This window comes from Episyrphus balteatus, chromosome 1 (assembly GCF_945859705.1).
Source record: "Episyrphus balteatus chromosome 1, idEpiBalt1.1, whole genome shotgun sequence".
In the NCBI taxonomy this organism is placed as follows: domain Eukaryota; kingdom Metazoa; phylum Arthropoda; class Insecta; order Diptera; family Syrphidae; genus Episyrphus; species Episyrphus balteatus.
In genome coordinates, this window is record NC_079134.1 from 133010165 (window position 1) to 133033593 (window position 23429).

A 23429-nucleotide genomic window follows, 5' to 3' on the forward strand; every position below is an offset into this window, starting at 1 on the left:
GACAGTGAATAATAATGGAATTGAAGTCATAAATATTAAGTTAAGTTAGGCGTGTACCATCATTTCATATATAGGAGGTACGAGTTTGTATGTTTGGTTTTAAAGGGAAATGAAAGCTTTATAAAAGATTTTGACATTAAAAGTAGATAAAGCTATCATACAAATACTGGTATATTTTGAATTTAATACTAAACTTTGATGATTAAATACGTAATGCATTTAGCTGCTCAGGATTTCATTTAAAATAGAACTAAACTAATTGAGGAGCTTTTTTTTCAAAACTCAACAAACGCATTTTTTTCGAAAATGAGTTATTGGTATCGAAATTTTTGGCACGACCAGGCGCACAGGATGACAAAATAAAAATGTTAAAAAAGTGAACAGTTTTAATTTAAAAAAATATTTAAAATCGAGCGTTTTTTCAAAACTCAACAAAATTACTGGAGGTTTTTGCAAAACTCAACAAAATTATTGGAGGTTTTTCCAAAACTCAACAAAATGGCTCGTTTTTGCAAAACTCCACAAAGTTTGCCTGTGGTTGGAAAGCAATTATTATTATATGGGCATGAAATGGGCATCCCAAGAGAGCGACGAGGAGAAAACAGGGCTAAACCCGTTGATTCTGAAATAGCAACTGCTGTTAGAACTCACATTTCATCTTTCTACTGCCGCGAAAGTCATTATTCCAGAAAAAAATCCAAAAGAAGCTATCTTCCACCAGAGCTGACTCTCAAAAAAATGTTCAATATTTTTGTATCGGAACAAGAGAAAACTGGAAAACAAAAGTGCAGTCTATCCAAATATAAAAAGATTTTTTACTCGGAATTTATGAGAGTATGATGTCAAGATATCAACGTGCAAAGACAAGACAAGTGTGGCTTTACAACATGGGAATCGTCAACCACATGGAAAGCCAAGATAAAGAAAACGTAACGTTTTATACTTGGCTGGAGACGGATGGCCCAAGAGGAGCAAACGAAGTAGCATCCATAGTTGTGGACTACACTTAAAAAAGCTTGAAGGAAGCCTGAAGACTCAATCTGGGCCAAAGCCAAAAAAACTACGTCTTTTTTCTGACTCTTGTGCTTCTCAAAATAAAAACACGATTTTGATGATTGCACTATGCTCTTTTCTGGAAAAAAGCAAAATGTTCAAAAATATAAACCATTATTTTCCAATAACAGGTCACAGCTACATGCCACCAGATCGTGTGTTTGGACGAGTGGAAAAGGAATATAGGAAGAAAGAAGTCATCATTTCTCCTGAAGAATATTACAACGTTCTTCAAAATATTGGAACCGTAAGAAAAATCCCGTGTGCGATTACAAGCTGGATTCAAAAAAAAAACTTATAAGGTCAAAGTTGCCTTTTAAAATAAGCTAGAGTGATATACTACGAAAAGACGGGAAATAAAGTAGCATTATCTGTCAGTGACACCTTCAGCGGATCTCCTGTAACGGATGCACCTCTGAAAAGCGTGTTTTTTCAGCGTGTCCAAAAACTGCCAATTTAAAAAAGTTGCCCCAGAAAACAAAGTTTCGGAAAAAAAGATGACTGACGTACAGAAGCTAATGAAATTTTTTATTATTCAGGATGATGCCAAGGACTTCTATGAAACTGTTCTCTCCGCAAACGCTAAGGAGTCCACAGAGGATATGGAAAGACGCTATGGCGTTTAAAAATAATGTTTTTTTTTATTCAATATTTATTTTAGTTAATATTAATATAAGTTCATTGCAATGTATTTATTTCTTTAATAAATAAGATTTTTAATACTAATTTATCTATCTATTTATTTAAAAGAAAAATAAACGTTTTTGCAAAACTCAACAAAAACCTGTATTTGTTGCGTTTTGAAAAAACGCGGTGTTTTCGTGTTCAAAATACGGACGAATCTTCCCAAATATTGAAATAGCAATTAAGCCTGTCGATTAGCTGTTCAAGAAAGAACAACTCCTCATTTCTACTTTTTGAAAATTCGACTTTGTATTCAAATGGGAAAGAAAAAACCTTCTCCTAAAAAATTTGAAAAATGCACTTGTTGAGTTTTGAAAAAAACGCTCCTCAATTGGATATGACATATTACCGTGGTGGCCAGTCGCTCACAGAAATATCCAATCAAGAACTTCAAAGAGCGTAGCGTTAAGAAATCTTACCAATTAGTGTTATTTGTATGTTGTAAGTTGTGACCCTATTTTCCCTTTAAATCGAAATTTAAAAATTTAAAAGCACGACTGGATCGTACGAACTTGCTTTGGTAAGTGTGTATGGAAAAAAATTTAAAAAACATAAAATGCGTTCGTCAAATAAAAAACAACGACATTTTAACTGAGCTCCGAAAAAAGTAGAGTATAATAGATGTACCTATTTCCGAACAGCTCCAGTAGCCGAACAATTTTCACTTAAATATATAAAACCAAACTGCTTTGTCCCGTAAGAAGTAAAAAAATGGTCAAACTAGAATCTATATACTATTATATTCGATCACTCCTTGCGATATCTCGCTCAGAAATCTATATTTTCTTGTTCAAATAGCTTTCAGTTTGTCGGAAGGATCAGATGCTTAAAATTATCGTATTTTTTTTGAAAATAAAATAGTGAGAGTGGTCGGTCATCTGAAATTAGTGTTTATTTGAATGAAAAAAATTTTTTAATTTTATGTATTAGTTTAGACAGTAAGTAATGAATTTTTATTAATTTTTTTTAAATTGTATAAACTTATTCCTATTTTAAACTGTTCAGTAATAGGAAGTCAATTCTTATGAGTTTCCTTTCTCCAAACACTACTGTTTGGAAGTAGGTAACTGCTATAAATTTTCTTTATATAATATTTTTTTTTAATATTTAAACGAAATAAATAATTATTCATATTTCATAAAAAAAATGCACTTAATTTCTCCCCGAATACAACCCACATCCTGCAACACATGCAGCGGGCAGATGTTGGAGCTTTTAAAGAGCTCAAGAGCTTCAATGTGGGAATGGATCAGTTTAAAAGGCAACGAACGTTGGAAAATTCCTAGGTGACAAAAGCAAACTTCTGCGGACCGTTGTGCCTTCTGCGACCATGCATTCGGTTTTTATTTTGTTATAAGAAAACTTTTGTACTCATTGACAAAATTTTATTTTTTTATAATAAAGTATTCTTACACCTTTCGAAAAAAAAATATTTTAATTTTTTTTCTCCAATTAATAACTTTTTACAGCTTTTTTACTTTTGAATTTCCGTTTACTGTTCGGGTATAGGTACATATACCTTCAAATTCAAAATTGTTAAAGCCGCTTTTTTTTAAATTACATAATTAAAAAAAAAAGAAAGTTAAAGAATAAAGTTAGTACCTATGCCATTTTGTATCAATTAATAATGAACGACTTAAACAAAAATTTCAAAAAAAAATCAATTTCATATTTTCCAAAATTTGATTTTTCAAAAATAAAGATCTTTTTTTTTAATCCAAAAATTATTTATTTTTTAATTTTGTTTTTGATTTATATTATAGCAATATAAACGCTTTTATATAAAAAAAAACTTTAAAATTGAACAAGTTATTTGGGAGATTAGCAGAAATGACAGGTACCGTTTTTTTTTGTACAAAAAATTAATTTCAAAAAACCCTGTGTACCTATAAATACCCAAAAACTACTATATATCAGTTTGAAGTAGATCGGCCCATCCGTATCCATAGCCCATTGTAGCTGACAGAATGACATACTGACAGAAAGACGGACCTTTCCACTTTTTCGCATTCTCTATTATCGTAATGTCATGTTTGTTTTTTTTTTACGAATTCATAACTTAATATACATATATTAGCTAAGTAAAGTACCTAATTTAATTTTTCTTTCAGTCCTCATAAAAATATATTGATAAACTTTTCTCTCAGTGTAGGTACTATGTACTTATTTGGTAGTCTAGCTTAAGCTTCTTTTATGTAGATTCTTACATTATAACATACTTCCGGGAAGTTTACGTTATTTCATCCAAAAATTCGGAGTATTTTTTTTTTATTTTCGTGTTAGCAAGACTCCTTTTGAAGTTTAGTCCCAACTTCATTCCGTTTCTTAAAAAAAAACTGTTTATGTTTGATATTTTCATGTACATATAATCTTTTCCTTTATTTTATTTTGCTGTGTTCTTGAAAGAAGTCAATTCATCTCAATTTCAAACCCATTCACAAGCTGGCAATTAAATAAAATAATATTTCAAATTTTATTGAGGTTACCCCAGAGTCAAATAACACTCTGAGATAACCAAAGTGGCTAATTTTTATTCCAATCAAAAGCAAGACAAAATTACAAAAACATAAAAAACAAAAATAAAGCAAAAAAAAAGTAGAAAAACATTTCGAAATGTCCTTTTCCGTCATTCTGTATGCTGTTCGTCCTTTTAATTTTCTACTCAATTAAAGCAACCAATTAAAAGTTGATTTGTTGGCCACTTTACTGTTGTGAAAGGAGATTGCTGGATGGCTCTGAAAGTTGTAAGTAAAAATAGAATAGACGGATATAAAACAAGTTGAACACAAAAATAAAGAAAAAAAGAAAGAAAATACATTGAAGAATCCAAAAGACATGGACTTAAAGTGGATTCAAAAATGGGTTAAGGTAAGAGATGATGGCATAAATTTATTACTCTACTTGTCGTCGCGCTTGTTGATGTTACTTTTATTTTATTTTTTTTCTGAAAACTAAGTAGGTAGTTGGATTTTTGAAAAGATTTTAATGTAAGTAGACAGGTATTGACTTTAAGTAAAATTGAAAACATTATAATTTGGGTAGTTAGTAGAAAATAAATAATTGAATAAATTATTTAAATAAAAAAAAAAAAGATTTTAAGGGAAAATGGACCTTTTGAGAAATTTAGTCACATAAATACAAACAAAAATAAATACTAATGAATACAAAAATGAAATTCTAACTAACCACCAAAGATTTCGAAAAAAAAATAATGTATACAGTAATCTCATAGGAATAGGGTAACACGAAGTTTCTCAAAGGGTTCAAATTACTTTAGTTCTTAAAGCTATGTACTTACATACATTTAGAACAATTTACATTAACAAAATGTCGGACGGAATAACGAAAACCACTTGTTTGGTTTTTTCCATCAAAAATGGTGACATGAATCGAAAACTTGCATTCTATCCTTTAGGTCAGGAAGTAAATAATCCTTTTTGAATTCCATATGAGAAGAAGAAATGATTTAAAAAGGCGTTATTATTAAGCAAATAAATGCAAAAAATGATATGTGGCAAAAAAAAAAGAATTCTTTGTGTTCACTGTGGTGTATACGTATTTTTTTGATTTGTGATCAGCAAAATGAGCGATACTCTTGTTCTATTTGTTTTTTTTTTCTTCTTATAGATTAAAATATATTCTAAAAGCTGGCAGGGGCAGCAAGTTTTTCCGTGGTAACATATTCATATTAATGTTACAATGAGTCCTAATCATGGTGATGATGAACACGATTATTAGCATGTATTGACACGACGCCTTTGCAAGATTAGAGTGCATCAAAAGTACAATTTTTAGGAAAATTAAATTTTGTTGACTTTTGACACCCTTCCCTCCCTCATTACAAAACACACATGACAGATGTTTTATCAGCGTCCAAGCACCCAAACGAAGAACGAAAGCAAGGGCTATGGGTAAGTACTTGAAATAAGTCTCGTCCTGTTTCCCTTGGCTTCTGATTGCAAAAATTAAAGCTGGTTTTGGGTTCGGGTATTTGGGTGCAGGTAACACGTTTGTCATGAGTATTTTTTTGAATTAGAGAATCAAGGGCAACAGGAAAAGTGGTTTGAGTGGTTACCTTTCACTTACAAAATTGACAGTGGCGTTTGGGAGCAGATAATTACTAAGATGGATGTTGATGGATTGGGTTGAAACTACCTTCTTCACATTAAAAATAATAAAAAAAAAACTGATATTCTTTCATTTCTATAAAAGTAACAAAACGTGTAAATTCACAAATGCGATCATTCCTGTAGAACGTTCATAAACGCAAATAATAATTGGGATCACTTAAAATGTCAAATGTTCATTACTGCAAAGTTGGGTAAACTGATGCGCAAATATCAAAAAAAAAAAATAGCATCAAGAATTTTCTTGATAAGTTGCTGATTTTGACACGATTTGGAGTAAAAATGGCGGAAAAGGACAATGAAAATTTTATAAATTAATAAATTTGATGTATGTCATGGAATGTTTTACCAGCTCACAAATTAAACTACTAATAGAAACCAGATTTAAATATTTAGGTGAATAATTCAATATTTATTGCACACAGAAAATCAATGTCAGTGTTGTGGAGGACATTCTCGAGGAGATAAAATGTTTGGCTACAGATTTTAATAACATCAAAGAGTTTTTATTAGTATCACGTCCATCATTAAGAAAAACTTGTTTTTAAACGTGAAACTTTTTGTCAATCAGCATCGCATCGTAATCAGCTGAGCAACGATCAGCATTGCCAAAAAAACAGTGATACCGTATCACTACCGTATTACAATTTAAAAAAATAATAGAGCGTATACGCCACAGTGAACATAAAAATTATTATTTTGTAGCATAAAAACCTTATATTTTCTATGAAGTAAAAGTGTTGCATAAAAAAAATATATGTATCCTGGTAAAATTCAAAAAAAATAGGGTGCTTTCATAAATGCATGGTTGCGCAAGTCTGACGAATGCAAAGCGTTCATTAATGCAAATGACAAATGTCAGGTGTTCATAAATGTAAAACGCAAATATTTGCAGCGCAAATGTGCAAATGAAAAAATTATAAAATAATTGAGGCAGTTTATTTCATTGATTTATTTCATATTTAAATTTACAGTCTTGGTTAAAATAGTATTTAATGTGTTTTTTTTTTACTTTTTTTTCCCAAATTTTGACTTTGAAGTTGATTATTTCGAAAACAATTAATTGCATTAATTTGATTTAAAAATTAGAATCAAGTGTACAATTCTAGCTTTTGAAAAAAGTATCATTCATAACTGTAAGTGTTGCCGTTGTTTTTTTAATATTTTATTTTTGTATTTAACGTGATATTTTAGAAAATTGCCCCTCCCGACTAAACGGGGGGAGATGGACCCCCCCCTCCCATAGTAAAAAATTATTGTATTAAACTCCTCTACAAAATACTGTTATCAATTCTTGTCGTCTAAGAACTTTTGATTTTTATTCCAAATTGTTCGGATTATAAATACAAAAATATGAATAACTTTTGAAAAGGAGCAGCTAGGATTTCAATTCCAACGGATTTTGCACGTATAATCATCAACAAATACAACCCAACTTGCAGTTTTTGTCGACATTTTTGTGCAACCTATCGATGCTTCCTGCCCACCGTGCGCAATGAATTTAAACTTAAAGAAAGAAGGAACATGACGTAAAAGATGATACAGCTTATCTTTATTTCTCAATTCTGTCAAAATATTAATTGGAAATTGAAAGTAAAAGTCAAAATAACAAAAATAGCCGCGAATTTCTCGGATATAATAAATTTGTAAATATTGACGGAAATGTTTAAAAAAAGTTTTTTTTCTTAAAGGATGGAATTAAGATAATATATTGCTAATCTTGGAGAAGAGGCTGAATTGCAACTTAAAAGTTTTGTCAAAATGACGCAAATCAGAAAAAGTGTTCATAAATTCAAAGTAAAATACATGCGCAAATAGTTTTTCTGACATTAGTCTGATCGCAAATGACCGCATGTAAACAAAGCAACAATGCAATTATGAAAGCACCCATAATCCTGTATTTGTAATAAAGACACTATGGTTTTCTATGAGAGGGTACATACATACATTCGAAGTTAAACCGGAGTTTTCTTTATATGTAGATGTTCTACAAATCCTAATTTTTTTTCAGTAGTGAACTTTTACGGTAATCTTGCATATTCTTCCAGTGTCAATGAAAGGATTTTTTGATCAACGAACCTGTGAAATGATTTATAACAAATTCATGACTAATGAAAATGACATACAAAAATGAAATGAAACGTCAACAGTTCCTTTGACGTCTGGTTGCTGAGTTTTTTTCAACTGAAATATTGTTTTTACAGTGGAAAGCAGATATCTTAGTATCAAAGTCTCGAAACAAGTTTTGTTTTGAAGATATGAGTTCATACCTAAATGCCTATGCATTTACATATATGTACAAAAATTACAAATCTGAATTTTTTCAGATTTTCAAAACCCCTGATGAAAAAATAACGCTTTTGAAAAAATTTCCACCAAATACAAAACATTATAACAGAAAACCTTTGGTGTCTGGTTGAGTTATTTGCAAATTGCAATCAAAAATATATTTTTTCTTACATTTAGATTTTGGAAGTAGATATCTACGGACAAAGTCTCAAAACAAGCTTTGGTTTAAAGATTATGAGTTCAAATTATAAATCTATATTTTTCAGATTTTCGAAAAATGTTCTGGACTAGTATAACAATTTTGATAATTTTCCTATCAATTTTCACAAAAAATAATTATTTTAGCATTATTTTAGCCGTTTTTTTAATCGAGAAGGATGTATTTTTTTTTTTTTTTTCTTTCAAAAGAAAACTATACCACAATTTAACGCAATTTTATTTTCATGTTAAAATTTCAGAGACGGGACAGTCAACCTACTCAACGAAGGACAATATACTCACTGTGCATTGCTGTTTATGCAATACTTTTTGATCAAACAAGACTTCGAAATGAGAATAAAAGCCATACCATTTTAGATTTTACATAAGTCATGCATTTTATTTTATTTTTCTTTGAGATTACTTAAAATCCATTTTTATTACATTTACTACACAATTACTTATTATTTAAACAAAAAAAAGAGATATCATCCACCTTATCTAAAGGCAGAACAAACAAAATTAAAAATTATTAAAAAAAAACCCTTCCAGAAACTTTAAATTTATGATATAATTTTATTTTTTTTTTTTTTTTGTTAAACTACATAAAAACTATCACCAAAAAAATTATTATTATTTATCTTGAAAATGTAAAAGGGTTTCATAATAGCAAAATTCGTTAATATAACAATAATTGTTGGAATTCTACTTCTATTGAAACAAAATAAAAAAATTAAAACAAACAAATTAAATGGATTTAGCAAATATTGATATACAGAGAGGATTGGTTTCTTCTGGTGGGGTAGCAGCAGCAACAGTTCTTTAAAACAAACGATAACTCATTGGATTGGCGGTAACTGTTAAACGTTCAATGGCCTCCTCGACGTGATTCCATTTAGCAGCAGCTGTAACCATGGCTAATTCTTCGTAAACATCTCTAGACCGTTTGTCATCGTAGAGTTTTTGCAATATTTTCACCATACGCCCATGATGGGAGTGTACATATGCATGCCATAGAGTAAAACTAACAACCTGAAAAGAAAAAGTTGTTTGTAAATGTCTAATGGCTAATAAAACTATCAAACAAAAAAAAAGTTCTCTTCTTACCTTGCTGTCTGTGGCATCTGCAAACTTTCCAATCTCAGTAAATATTGCGTCAATATCCTCTAAACGAGCGCTTTTCTGGGACCCATTCTCGATAACATTCAATTTGGCGACCGCAATGCCCTTCTTGGTGAGTGCTTCAAGTAAATTGTTCTTTTGTTTCTCCATGTCGCTGTAAGCAAAAAAAAAAAAAATATAGCGTAAACGACTTTTAGAAAACTTTTCTTCTTTCAAACACACAACGAGGCGAGATGTGCTATCAGAAATAATAATAATTATCGTTTTGGTTTAGAAGTCTTAAGGGTTACACTTTAGTAACTTCAGTTTTTTGTCGATAAAGATAAAAATAACAATCTCAAGTATTAAGGTATTGAATATTAGAAATAAATTTAATCCCAACAAACATACTAGTTTGGAAGACTTGAAACTATTCTATTAGCATTTCAACCATGAAGAACAAGATTCGTTAATATTCACATCCTTCACTACTTCGTATTTAGCAGCAACATCAAATCTACCCTCTTAATGACATTTACTTGAGAGAGAACACAAGAAGTTTCAATGTAAGAGAAAACCAAATCCAAACAAAAAAAAAAAAAGTTGAAAGAAAAAAGTTTGTGATAATTGTGTGCTAGGATTATCGACATTTTTGGGGGCTGAAACTTATTGAAATCATTAATAAAAGAGCGAGACAGAGAGAGAGAGAGTTAGTTTGTTGGAGCACAAACAAATGAAGCAAAACGAAAAAGATTAAGAACAAATCGAGAATGACAAGGACTGGGTGGTCAATCGTTATCGTTATATTTGGTAATCTACAAGCAATTCAGAAGTTTTAGCACATTGGAAGAAGAAGAAGAACGTTTGGAACACACACATAAAGTGATTTGAAAAGTAAAATGTTGATGAAAGAGAAACTTAAGTTTCCTATCAGAAACTTTGTTTTATTAGATAAGATTTATTATTGAAGGATTTAATTCAACTGGATTTGACACACACTGTGTGGTTTTCATCTTAAAGAGAATAGGTTCATTTTGATGAGAGGAGAAAGTTTTTTTGTGTTCAAAATTATTGATTCTATAGAAAAGCGGAAATCTTAAGTACCCACTTTATGTCAGGATTTAAGAAATTTATGAAAAGAACAATTAACTGACATAAACGATTAAAGTTTTAGATTTTAAATAAAAACTTTATTGTTTTAAGGGGTTATATCTAGTTGTAAGTGCAAAAAAACCTTCTTTTTGGTGGATTTTTTGTGAAGAGGCATTTAATTATATAAACATAAAGAATACATATCCATATAGCAAATTTAATGTATTAAAAGAATTCGCTGTGTATTTAAAAAAATATTGGGTTCCGTTATTTTTGTAGTAGATTTCCTACCCGACCTAAAAAAAAAAAAAGGTGCTTGGCGGTGAGCTGGAGTTACCTGACAGATACTCTTGTCAGGTAATGAACGAAGGAAAAAGGTTTTTGACAATAATTCGATTTTTTAAGCCACTTTAAAGTGTAAATTTTCGTGAAAAACAACGATTTTTTTCTTTGGGAAGCCGCCATTTTGTCAAAAATCAAAATTTTGACTATTCCTTCGTTCATTACACGCATTCGTCTATCTTTTAAATGAATCTTTTAGTTTTTTTAATTTTAAGTGACTTGGATCAGAGATATCTTGCTCACCGCTAGACATTTTTTTTTTGGAGGTCGTCTAATAGATCTACTACAAAAATAACGGAACCCAATATTTTTGTAAATACACAGCGAATTCTTTTAATACATTTAATTTGCTATATGGATATGTATTCTTTATATTTATATAATTAAATGCCTCTTCACAAAAAATCCACAAAAAAGAAGGTTTTTTTTTGCACTTACAACTAGATATAACCCCCTTAAATATAAAAAAAAAATAGATTTAATCAGAATTTAAACATTTAACGTAGGTATAAGTAAGGTGATGACAAAGGTTTAAGCCTAGTCAAAATTACAGACGAAAAAAAATTGTTCAAGTTTAAATGCCGAAAATATCGGTTTATCGTTTGAATGTATGATAACTGTCTAAATATTTGTATGCGATAAAAACCTACACTACTATGCTTATTTGTGAATAAAATGTATGTTTTTTAATTTTTTGGCATTAATCGTGTTTAAAGCGATTTTTTGAAAAAGTCTGAAAAAAATAATTTTCTTAAACAAGCTAAATCTCTAAAATTATAACAATTGAAAATCTGAAAAATGTTCACATGATAGCTACACTTATAAAGTTTGAGTCTGTAAAGTTTTAAATTTGTTGAACAAATGGTTTGGCTGGAATTTAAAATTGATCAAACAAGGTCCAAGAAACCCCATGTTATTCCCATAAGAAACTTCAACCGCTTGGAGGCTCAGGTTAGAATTAAGTTAGAAACTTGGGGAATATTTTTTTTTGTTTATTTCCAACCATATAAGATCTTAGGAGCATACAAATTCTAATTATTTTCAAATAACGAACACCCTATTGAGCACCTTGCAATTCACATCATGATTTGCCATATTTTCTAGTTACGAAAAAGTTGCATAGATTCCGCAGTTTTGGTCAAATTCAATAAAATAATACACCAATTTGTGTCTAAACAAATATTCTTTCAGAATATAACCTAACCTTATTTTTTTTTTTGTTTGTTTAATTGTGCAATAAAAAATGGGTTAAGTTGAAAAAATTGAGGAAAAAATCACTTTTTCAAGATTTATGGGATAAAAACCTCCACTTAATTTATTTAAACAATAGACTTTTATACATCATTTAAAAGGTCTGAGAACCCTCTTTCCAAAAACATATAATATATTGAGAAAAAAATTTGAAAAATGTTAAAAAAAAAATGACTGAGATATTGATAGATTACATCGTAAAGTCTGTAAAAATGTTTTTTTTGTAAATAAAAAAAATGGGGGGTTCCAAAAATTTAACAAAATTATTTTTATACAATATTCGACCATTCGAATAGCCTACACTATGTAATTTGTCGGGTGTATTAATTTTTTTTTTTTTTTTGTACCACAGCGTTATTAAGTATTTTATTTTGTAAATAAAATTTTCAAAAAATTTTCAAAATTGGTATGGCATTCTTCAGAAATTATTATTTGATGCATTAAAACAAAATTTAAAAAAAAATCATACAGCCGTTTAAAAAAAAAATTTTCAAAAAAAAAAAAAAAAAAATGAAAATATTTTTTAAAAAACGAAAAATATTTTTTTTTAAAACGAAAAATATTTTTTTTTATTATTTTTAATACAACAGCTCTTCAAACGCTTCTGTATAAAATCATTTAGTCATTTAGGAGAAAGTCAGATATCAAGAAAACATTTCTATGACAGGTATAGGTACCGTTTATTATGTTTCTAAATTTTGTTTTTTAGTTTTAAGAGTTGGAGTTTATTAGCCGAAGTCCACAGATGTTTTTAATCAAAATCGTTAGATCCGTTTTCGAGAAAAACAATCTTTTTTATTTTGGTATATGACAGTTAACGTTAATTTTGGATGTTCTTAGAAAAGGGCAGAGCATCCACCCACAATACCAACTAAATGACAAAACAACTTGAACTTGAATCCTAATTTTAATAGTTTTACTTGATTTTTTTTTATAAGAAAGAAATATTTTATGTATTAAATTGTTTGACCGATTATTAAAACCGAAATTTCAAAAAAATTAACTTCACGTAGGTATATAAACAACTATGTACTTAAAAATCCTCAACTGCTTTAATGGAAGTAGAAGTACCAAAAACACGATTTCAGGATAGTCTTTTTCACGTAACGATGAATACGAATTTAATGTACATTCACTCTTTCAATTGAAACTTCATTAAATAGACCAGTGCCGAAGCCTTCAAAAACATTAAAAAGTAAGAAAAAATCATAGTAGGATGAAACCCATTGGAAAAGGAGGTGAATATGATAAAAATTAAAGGAAAAATAAATTACGGGCGAGCCGAGTTCGGGAAGTGGTAGGGTTGAGTTTTTAATGGTAAAAAATGGTATATCTCGATTTCCGGCAAAACTACAAGTTCTATGGAAAAAAGTTGTATGGCAAAGTTGTAGGTAATAAGAATTTCTACAACTTATGCATTTAAAATTTTTCACATAACCTCAAAATTTATATGAAAAATTTAAAAACCCGATTTTTTGGTTTTTTATTTTTATCTTTTTCAAAAAGATGATTTTTATACGAAATTTGGTAAAAACCTACCTTATTATGTCTCAAATACACAGTAATTTATTTGATTTAAAATATTAATTTTTTAACCTTATTTTGACTTAATATCAAAAAAAAAAAAGTGTAAATTTTAATAAATAGGCCAAAATTGTAAATAATGATAAAAAAATGTTTGAATTTAAGCTTTTTTAATTTTTTGCATTTTCCGAGAATATGTACTATGGCATACTAATGTTAATTTATGTTTACGCCATCAGAAAGTAGAGATTTTAACGAACAAATTACCCACCGATTTTTTGAAAAAAGCTGATATTTTGACACGTGAATTTTTGATTGAAAATTAGGGTGTTTTTTTGATATTAAGTCAAAATAAGGTTAAAAAATTAATATTTTAAATCAAATAAATTACTGTGTATTTGAGACATAATAAGGTAGGTTTTCACCAAATTTCGTAAAAAAAAACATCTTTTTGAAAAAAAATAAAAAACCAAAAAATCGGTTTTTTGAATTTTTCATATAAATTTTGAGGTTATGTGAAAAATTTTAAATGCATAAGTTGTAGATCTTCTTATTACTTACAACTTTGCCATACAACTCTTTTCCATAGAACTTGTAGTTTTGCCGGAAATCGAGATATACCATTTTTTCACATTAAAAACTCAACCCACCCACTTCCCGAACTCGGCTGGCCCGTAATTTATTTTTCCTTTAATTTTTATCATATTCACCTCTTTTTCCAATGGGTTTCATCCTACTATGAATTTTTTTGGTTTCAAAAATTATCGACCCTGGTCTAAAAGTAAGCTTTATAGCTAAACTTTGGAAATACATTTTACAAGAAAACCTTTAAAATATATTATCAACTATTTAAAACAATACATCAGACAGCTTAATATTTTTCTTAGAATAAAAGATTTATTCATAAATAAGGCATGATCGGATAATAAGGCCTAGTGACATGGTGTTAGTCCTAACGTTTGAGCTACCTTTCAGAATGTATTACGTAACACTGATGAAAGCAATTAGACCAGTGCCAATAATTTTTGAAAATAAAAAAATTATTAGCAGCATATGGGTGGTGGGAAAATTTAGGATAAATGGTATATGAAAGGGGAAAAATAAATTGCCCACAAAAAAATTGGGGGAAAGGGGGTGGGTGGGCGAAAAAGTGGGGTGGGTGTCAAAAATCATGGTTTTTTACGATTTCTGTCAAAACTAGACGTCCTATCGAAAAAAGTCAAATGCAAAAGTTGTAGGTAGTATAAATGTCTACAACTTTTACTCAAACAATTTTTTTCTATAACCTCAAAAATATTGGAAAAAATGCAAAAATACGATTTTTTGATTTTTTATTTTTATCTTTTACAAAAATGGTTGGATTTTAACAAAACTTGGTTAAAAACTACTTTGTTGTGTTTTCTATCTATCAAAAATGTTTTTTTAGCAAAAAATGAATTTTTGGATTTTTGACGAATTTAATTTGAAAAAATAGCCTATTTTTCAATCAAAAAAGTTACCGAAAAAATTTTTGATTTTTGAAAAGTTTGGAATGAAATTATTTAAATTAAAACTATTATTTAAGATTGTGTGGAGAAACTGTACTTTTGTTTTAGAAAATATCGAGAAAAATTGAAAAAAAACAAAAAAACGATTTTTAAGATCGATTTTTCCGTAAATGACAGTAATATTGGCGAGAAATAATTTTCCATAGAAACTAAATTATACTTTTCTAATGGCCTTTGACTTTCTTAATTTGAATCTAGCATTAGAATAGCTCTAATGTGAAAAGTTTTTGAGATATTGAATTTTGAATGTCCAAAACACTATTTTTGTGATGTTTTGCATGGTAATATCTCAAAAACGTGATGTGATAGAATTTTTCTGACTTCGGATTCGAGCTCAGTGCACAAAAAACCATTAGATAAATATACTTTGATTTCTATAAAAAAAACTTTTTGACTAGTGAATTCGAGCAGGGCAGAAAAAATCGAATGCCTTGTTCGAATTCACTAGTCAAAAAGTTTTTTTTTTATAGAAATCAAAGTATATTTATCTAATGGTTTTTTGTGCACTGAGCTCGAATCCGAAGTCAGAAAAATTCTATCACATCACGTTTTTGAGATATTACCATGCAAAACATCACAAAAATAGTGTTTTGGACATTCAAAATTCAATATCTCAAAAACTTTTCACATTAGAGCTATTCTAATGCTAGATTCAAATTAAGAAAGTCAAAGGCCATTAGAAAAGTATAATTTAGTTTCTATGGAAAATTATTTCTCGCCAATATTACTGTCATTTACGGAAAAATCGATCTTAAAAATCGTTTTTTTGTTTTTTTCAATTTTTCTCGATATTTTCTAAAACAAAAGTACAGTTTCTCCACACAATCTTAAATAATAGTTTTAATTTAAATAATTTCATTCCAAACTTTTCAAAAATCAAAAATTTTTTCGGTAACTTTTTTGATTGAAAAATAGGCTATTTTTTCAAATTAAATTCGTCAAAAATCCAAAAATTCATTTTTTGCTCAAAAACATTTTTGATAGATAGAAAACACAACAAAGTAGTTTTTAACCAAGTTTTGTTAAAATCCAACCATTTTTGTAAAAGATAAAAATAAAAAATCAAAAAATCGTATTTTTGCATTTTTTCCAATATTTTTGAGGTTATAGAAAAAAATTGTTTGAGTAAAAGTTGTAGACATTTATACTACCTACAACTTTTGCATTTGACTTTTTTCGATAGGACGTCTAGTTTTGACAGAAATCGTAAAAAACCATGATTTTTGACACCCACCCCACTTTTTCGCCCACCCACCCCCTTTCCCCCAATTTTTTTGTGGGCAATTTATTTTTCCCCTTTCATATACCATTTATCCTAAATTTTCCCACCACCCATATGCTGCTAATAATTTGTTCAACTTTTGCCCTCTGAAAACCGGATTGGCACTGGTCTAAATAACCTAGCAATCAATTTGAATCCTCAATCATGAGCTACTCCGAACATTTTATAATGGAACTCTTTAACTTATACCTTATTAGCCGATAAGCCTTTTTGCCCGCACCTACCTTAAAGTACCTACGTATAAATTTATTTGTACATTCCATTTTAACCAATTTTAACTCTTCTTCTACACAAATCCTTCTTGCAATCTGATTACCATACCTTTCAAAGTGCCTGAAGACCTCCTTCTAACTAAGCGTTTGATATAATTTACAAAAAAATAAAAAAAAAGAAAGACAAAAAAACCGCATAATCCTCTCTTGTCCCATATCCATAGACAAAAAGGAAGACAATTGGATTCATTATCTCTCCTTTTCATTGTCAATTTTAATACATATTTAAACAAACATACATTATAACAGTATACACACAGTGCATAGAAAAGAGAAATAAAGAAAAAGAAACAAAAAAAAACAACTTCATCAACAAACAAACAAACGCAAAATACAAAAAAAAAAAAACAACCTAAGTTTAAACTAAAACAGCAAAGAACCCAGCGGCGGCGGCAGCCAGCGTTGGCAAAAGTTAAGTGTGGGGAAAATTACAGCTCACAAAGGACTAATCCGCATTAAGTACTTTTGTGTGTGCGCTATTTTCCATTCAGGTTGCTTTTCGCTCTTCTGCTGGCGCTGTTTATGTGTTGGGTATGGAATGGAACGTCATTGGGAGGCACAAAAAAAAATGTTTCAAATCTCTTTCGGATCGCATATTTTGACTGGGGATGACGCGCACAGCACAAAGTGAAACTTTTTTTACATTTCTCCCATTCACCCATTCAATGATGTTTGGGCTGTGGCCCCATCATACACTGTGTCAAGCGAATGGTCGGGTGGTACCCAGCTCTTCGCATTCAAAAAAAACTTTCACACAAAAGCCCTGCACAATAAATTGCGCACAAACAAAAGCGAGGGATTTCAAATCCTATTTTACTCCATGTCGATAAGGCGCGGTGGCGGTGTTGTGCTGCGAGGAGGTGTTCGGTATCTCTATTGAGATTCACAATTCCAATGACATGCCGACACATGATCGGGGGAGAAGATACAAATGGTCTATAAAAATCGAGAGAATTCCTTGAACTACCAAACACACAAAGCAATATATAAGGTTTTTGCACTCTCGAACTCACATCAGAGGCCAGAACCTTAGACTTTTAATGTGAAAAGTTTCTATTATCAAAACCTCATCCCTCAGTCTCTTGGTTCATATGAAATATGATGAGACTCACGTTTTAATTTTCGAAGCATCAGAACGTGTATCATTCTTCAGACCATAATAGGCTAACAGTGCATCCTTGTCAGTCTCTTTGATAACGATTCCCGCCTTCTCTGCGATTGACTCCAAGGTTGTTGTAATACTGGCTACGTCTGGTTTTGTCTCGGCAGTGTCCTTTGCTGCGATATGCTTGGCGAATGTAAACGGAAATTGGGGTTTCAGCTGGTTGCTCTCAATGTTTTGGATGTACATTAAATGAGCCGTCAGATGTTTTGGATGGGCGGCAATAACGGTGTTGTAAATCTCTTCTGCTTTTTCCAAATCTACAAAAGGAAATGTTATCAAAATGTAATTTTTTTGCAAAACAAATTCAAATAACTTACCAATTTTAGCAATCAGTGAGGTCTGGAAGTCACGCAAAGCCTCTGCGTAGTCATCTTTTCCATTTTTAGATGATTTTTTTGGACTAGCGGAGCCATTGTTACTGGTCTTGCCATTGCCACCACCATTTCCATTAGCACCAGATGCACCAGATGCTGCAGACGCAGCAGGAGATCCAGCTCCATTTGTTTTCTTTCCCGACGCAGATCCCCCCGACGACGACGACGATGAGGATGACGATGATGACGATGCATCACTTAACAAATACTGGAATTTCAAAACATGAACTCGCCGGCCGACCTCATCCTTGGCCAACGACATATTACCATTTAGCCAGGTCGTGCCATTGGGCAAGGATGCCTTTGATATTTTCTCACTATTCAATGGAGCCACATAGACAACTTTGGGCGTATGTTGCAACGAACAGCTGGTGAACTTCCGGCCAGCAACAATACACTGATTGTAGTGGTCGTAGATTTCAAGGGCTATTGGACTTGACAATTTGAATAGTGCCACCATTGTCGCCTCGGAGATTTTCTCCAAAGCATCCTTCTTTTCATGGCGTATCTGAAGTCGGACAGTGTATTCGCCTTTTTCCAATTTTGTACAAAATGTGTGCGAATGTGCATCGCCGCAAGCAATCATCATTTTATTTACATCGAAGAGCATCCACAATTGTGATTCGAATTCAGATTCGTAGAGCAATGAGTTGAAGAGCGGCGCGTATAGGGAGACTTCCTGTGCCTTGGCGACATTTAAGTTATACGTGAGGACGTTTTGATAGATTTGCCTGCCCGCCGGGATGACATCGCGTGTTGGGCTGAGTGGGGTGATTTTCGTTTCGGTTGGCTTGAGGACGACAGCAGCGGTTTTTAATTGAATGGCTGGTTGGAAGTCTTCTGCGGAAAGTGCAGTCACTTGGAAACGATGGATGCCCTTGGCCGAGTGCATGACAGCTGCAAGTTTTTCAAAAAAAAAAAATGAAAAATTAATTGTTTATGCTTCTTTCTTTCTTTTTTGTCGTTTTTTTTTATTTCATTTTTGATTTTATGGAAAAGAAATTGTAAAACAGGATTGTTCGGAGAGGAGTGAGATGTTTTTCAATTTAATTAAGACTTTTAAATGCACAAACTGGAAAATGTATGATTTCTTGTTCGGGGAAGAAAAAAAAATAAATCATTTGATTTACATAAACGCCTTCTGATAAATATCTCCGATTCATAGAGTCAGTTAATGTTTCTGAGATCTCAGACCATTGAACAATCTCAATTCATTGATTCAGGTCCGACAGCAGTTGAATTAATGAAAAATAATTCTTTGCTGAAAACGAAAACATAAGGTAAAATAATGGGCGATTGCACTTGGAAACTTTATTTATAGAATCAATTGCTGCATCACTTTGCTAGTTTATTAAAACAAAAATATGAGGACCGTTTGATAAAAAAATGTAATATTTTGAGCAAGGTGTGCCATTAATTTGTGTTTGGCAGCCACGGTGAATTTGAAACAAAGGAAGTAGTTTTTTGAATTCCGATGTTCAGCAAGAGTCTAAGTGATTTGTTGTGTCGTTGACGATACGCCGCCGATCCATTATACCACACCATATGTAGAATAAGAAATAAATAAAAAAGAGTGGGCTTGGGATGCACGTGCACTAAAGAAGGGAAATATGTCTGTCGGGTACGTGCCTTGAAAAAGGTAACACGATTACTGGCGAATATTAGGTATTCAAAGTTTTTGGATAGATTGGATGATGATCTGAAGAAGGAATAAGCGCATTAAGGCTCTCGCGACTATTTCCTGTTTCTAAAACTAAGAAAATGGCTAAGCGGTAAAAAAAATTGGATCGAATAAAGAGATCATTACTGAAACCAAATTCAATCTTATAAGCCTTGAAAAAAAAAATGTACATAGTAAGGTGGAAAAAATTTTCGAGCTCTAATAATATTGAGAAATAAAGCGTTGATTTGCCGAACAAAAAATTTATTCAAATAAAGACTAACTATTCATAACGAATAATGAAATATATTCCTAAGTGGCAACGTGAACGGAAAAACTTAAACATTCGATTGGGCAATTTTGAAACTTTAATCTATATAAAAGATAATTCCCAAACTGTAAAACATACTTGATTGCGAATTAAATTTGATAACCCCTTAATACAAAAAGTATTTTGAATTTCATAGAAATAAAAAAATTTGTTTACTAAATTTTTCTTTCTTTGATAAATTAAAATCTCAAATATTCGAATTATTAAATTTCTCTCACAAAATTTGAGTGTTTCATTTGGGATGAGCTCAAAGACATTCTAATTTTACAAGAAGTTCACCTCAAAGTGTACAAACTTAAACAGGTAAACAATTTAAGAAAATCTGAAATAATTTTATTTATCTTATAAGGAGTCAATCAGAGAAATTATTTCAATCGTAAATACCTATTTTCCACCTTTTTAGAAAGCAAATATCCTTTAACAAAGTTTATGAAGCAATTGATTTTCGTAAATATATTTTAGGAATCAAATTGACCAAGAGCTTTATTTGATACATATGATTAGTGGAAAAAGTTAGTCGTATTCTACAATTTTGGTATTGGGTTAACTACAGAAATGAAATAAGTGCTAACAATGTCAATGAAAATAAGGTAACTGCTTCAAAAGCAGTTATATAGCATAAATGCTATGGCTATTATTTATAATCTTTGTTTAACTTTAAACAATTGCTTAAATTTGGAAATTTGTTTTAACTTCAAATAGTGTGATATTTATTTTTATTAAATGAAGCATATTTCCCACAGTTTGAAAAAAGTTAAGCAGTGTTTAAGTAAGCAAAAATCTAATAAATATGCCTGTATATATTTTGCATTTTTATTTTAACATCCAGCTTTTGAAAATCTTCTTATTGGAGCTTGAGATTTTAGTTTAAAAAAAAATGCACTACGATATTTCGGCAAGTTACCTCAAAAGTTGGTGTGTTCAATTTTCTTTTCAAAATGGTATAACATTGTTGAGATTATTCCATAAATAACGGAAATAAAAATATTTTTCTTAAGAAATCCGACTTTTTTTATCGGATTTCTTAAGAAAAATATTTTTATTTCCGTTATTTATGAAATTTCGTAGTGTATTTTTGTACACTGCAGTTCATTGAATTAGGGTCATGTAAAATTTGTGTTTAATTAGTTGGGCAAAAAAGTGAAATTTTCTTTAAAACTGATGCAGCTGAGTTAAAATTTTTGAATGCACTTGTTAGCAGGGTTATTCAAGGTTACGTATCAAAAGAAAAAAATTGATAAAACTTAAGATTTGCAGTCACGGCACATGAAAGACCGTCACAGGATGACCATTTTTTCGATTTTTTTTTTTTCGATTGCCCATAACTCCCAAAATACATATGTTTTTGGCTGCGATTTTTAAAAATTATTTTTCTGACTTTTGACTTTTGGGACACCCTGTAGAAGTTGTTACAAAAAATACAGTTTTTTACACGTTTAATATACAGTATACAATAAAATTATATTCAACAAGACCTTTGAAATGATGTTGGTAGATGTGTTAAATCAATAGAATGAAACCAAAATGTCATAAATCAAAAACATTTAATGTTTATGTTGAATCGGGCTTTTTTGGTGTCCTTTTTTGTTAGTCCATCTACCACATACTAGGTAAATTTACAAACCACCTGTCTAATAACTCAAATCGAAATATCTTGACATTTTACAACTTTATTAGTTGACAAATAATAACACAATTGTTAATGGCTTGTCATTATAAGGTATACCCTTCAAAAAAGTATAACATAAGTCTGTGCATGAGTTTAAAGCATCATTTATCTAACCAAAAAACAAAACAACAAAATGACCTTCTCTGTCATCATTGATGTATATATTTTATATACCGTTAACCAAAAGCCTAGCCTGTTTCGACTTTTCCTAATTAATTTACAAACCAAATTTATCCCTGTGCCAACAGATTGCTATCCCAAACTATATAATATGAACATATTGCTTGTATGTTTCCAAACTATATGATGTTGGAAACTTCACTAAAGTGAGTGTACACCATACAAGTGCAACACACGTATGAGTATAACTTCCGATTGACCAAAGGATTTCTAAATTGGCTTAATCAAAATGCACTAAACGAACGTGTAGGTATTATATGAATGACTTTCCCCACCATAATTCATCTCTTCTCTCTCTTTCTCTCTTCCTTCTGTTCATTTTGTATGTCCTTTTATTAGAAATGTAGGGTTTTGAGTTCCAGAGAAGGAAAAGACTCCTAGTTAACATACCTTTAACATATTATATTATATTTGGCATGTAGAATGTACACTTTTGTTCAACATTGCATAAACATTATACAAAACCAAAAATTCTAGTACATATTTGTTTAAACAAAGAATCTCACATTTCGACAGTTATATAGTAACTCATTTGCAATTGAGAAGAAGTTGTGCATAATTTTATTCGAAAATAGTATTACATGTGAACGAATTTGCACAAACAAAGCGTAACATCGCACATCCTTCAAATCCTTGTCCTAGTCTAGAGTTAGAGTCGAAGCAAAGCCACTTTCTATATAGTTTTGTTGTCGTGTATGCTATGCTTGTTGTGCATCTCAATTTTGTCGTGAAAAACTTTGTATAAGGATGTGTGGAAAAGGGAGGTAAAGGAGAGATTTAACATACAAAGAAAACGCAACATCATATCCTTTTTCCTTTTTTTGGTTTTATGTAACAAAAATAACAACAACTATAACAACAAAAACAATATCACCATCAACATATATATCTTATATATAAAAGAGAGACAACTAAAACTGTTGAAGCACTTGCTAATGTGTATGGTAATTTATATCCAGGTGGTTTGTCGCATTTTATTACCCAACTTAACTTGGTCCTTTGTCGAAAGAAGGACCTAACAAAAACACACATCACCAAACCAATACACCAAAGTAACAATATAGGTAAGGTTGGTAAAGGTATATTGTAGCTTGTTCTTTTACAGGACCATCTCATCCACTATATGCGACTTATAATACATTCTCTTCGAGAAACACAACAACCATGTCTTGGAAAGTTTTGCTAAATTTAAGGGGGCGACTGTTTGGGTTGGGTTGGGTGTGGTGTGGTGTTGCCTTCATTGTGTAGTGTAGTGACTCTGATCTTCTTGTATTGCGGAACATGTTAC

At 30.7% G+C, this 23429-nt stretch overlaps 1 protein-coding gene across 1 annotated transcript in view; it reads right to left on the minus strand.

The window, feature by feature from the left end:
* Positions 1 to 8917: 8917 nt before the first annotated feature.
* Positions 8918 to 23429, minus strand: part of LOC129907760 (tripeptidyl-peptidase 2) — an 80911-nt gene continuing 66399 nt past the window's right edge. The window contains exons 15-18 of the mRNA XM_055984112.1: positions 18245 to 19198; positions 17875 to 18184; positions 9459 to 9627; positions 8918 to 9383 (exon numbers count right to left, since the gene is read on the minus strand). Coding sequence (XP_055840087.1) covers positions 9174 to 9383; positions 9459 to 9627; positions 17875 to 18184; positions 18245 to 19198 — 1643 coding nt within the window. The 3' untranslated portion in view covers positions 8918 to 9173. The remainder of the gene's footprint in view (positions 9384 to 9458; positions 9628 to 17874; positions 18185 to 18244; positions 19199 to 23429) is intronic.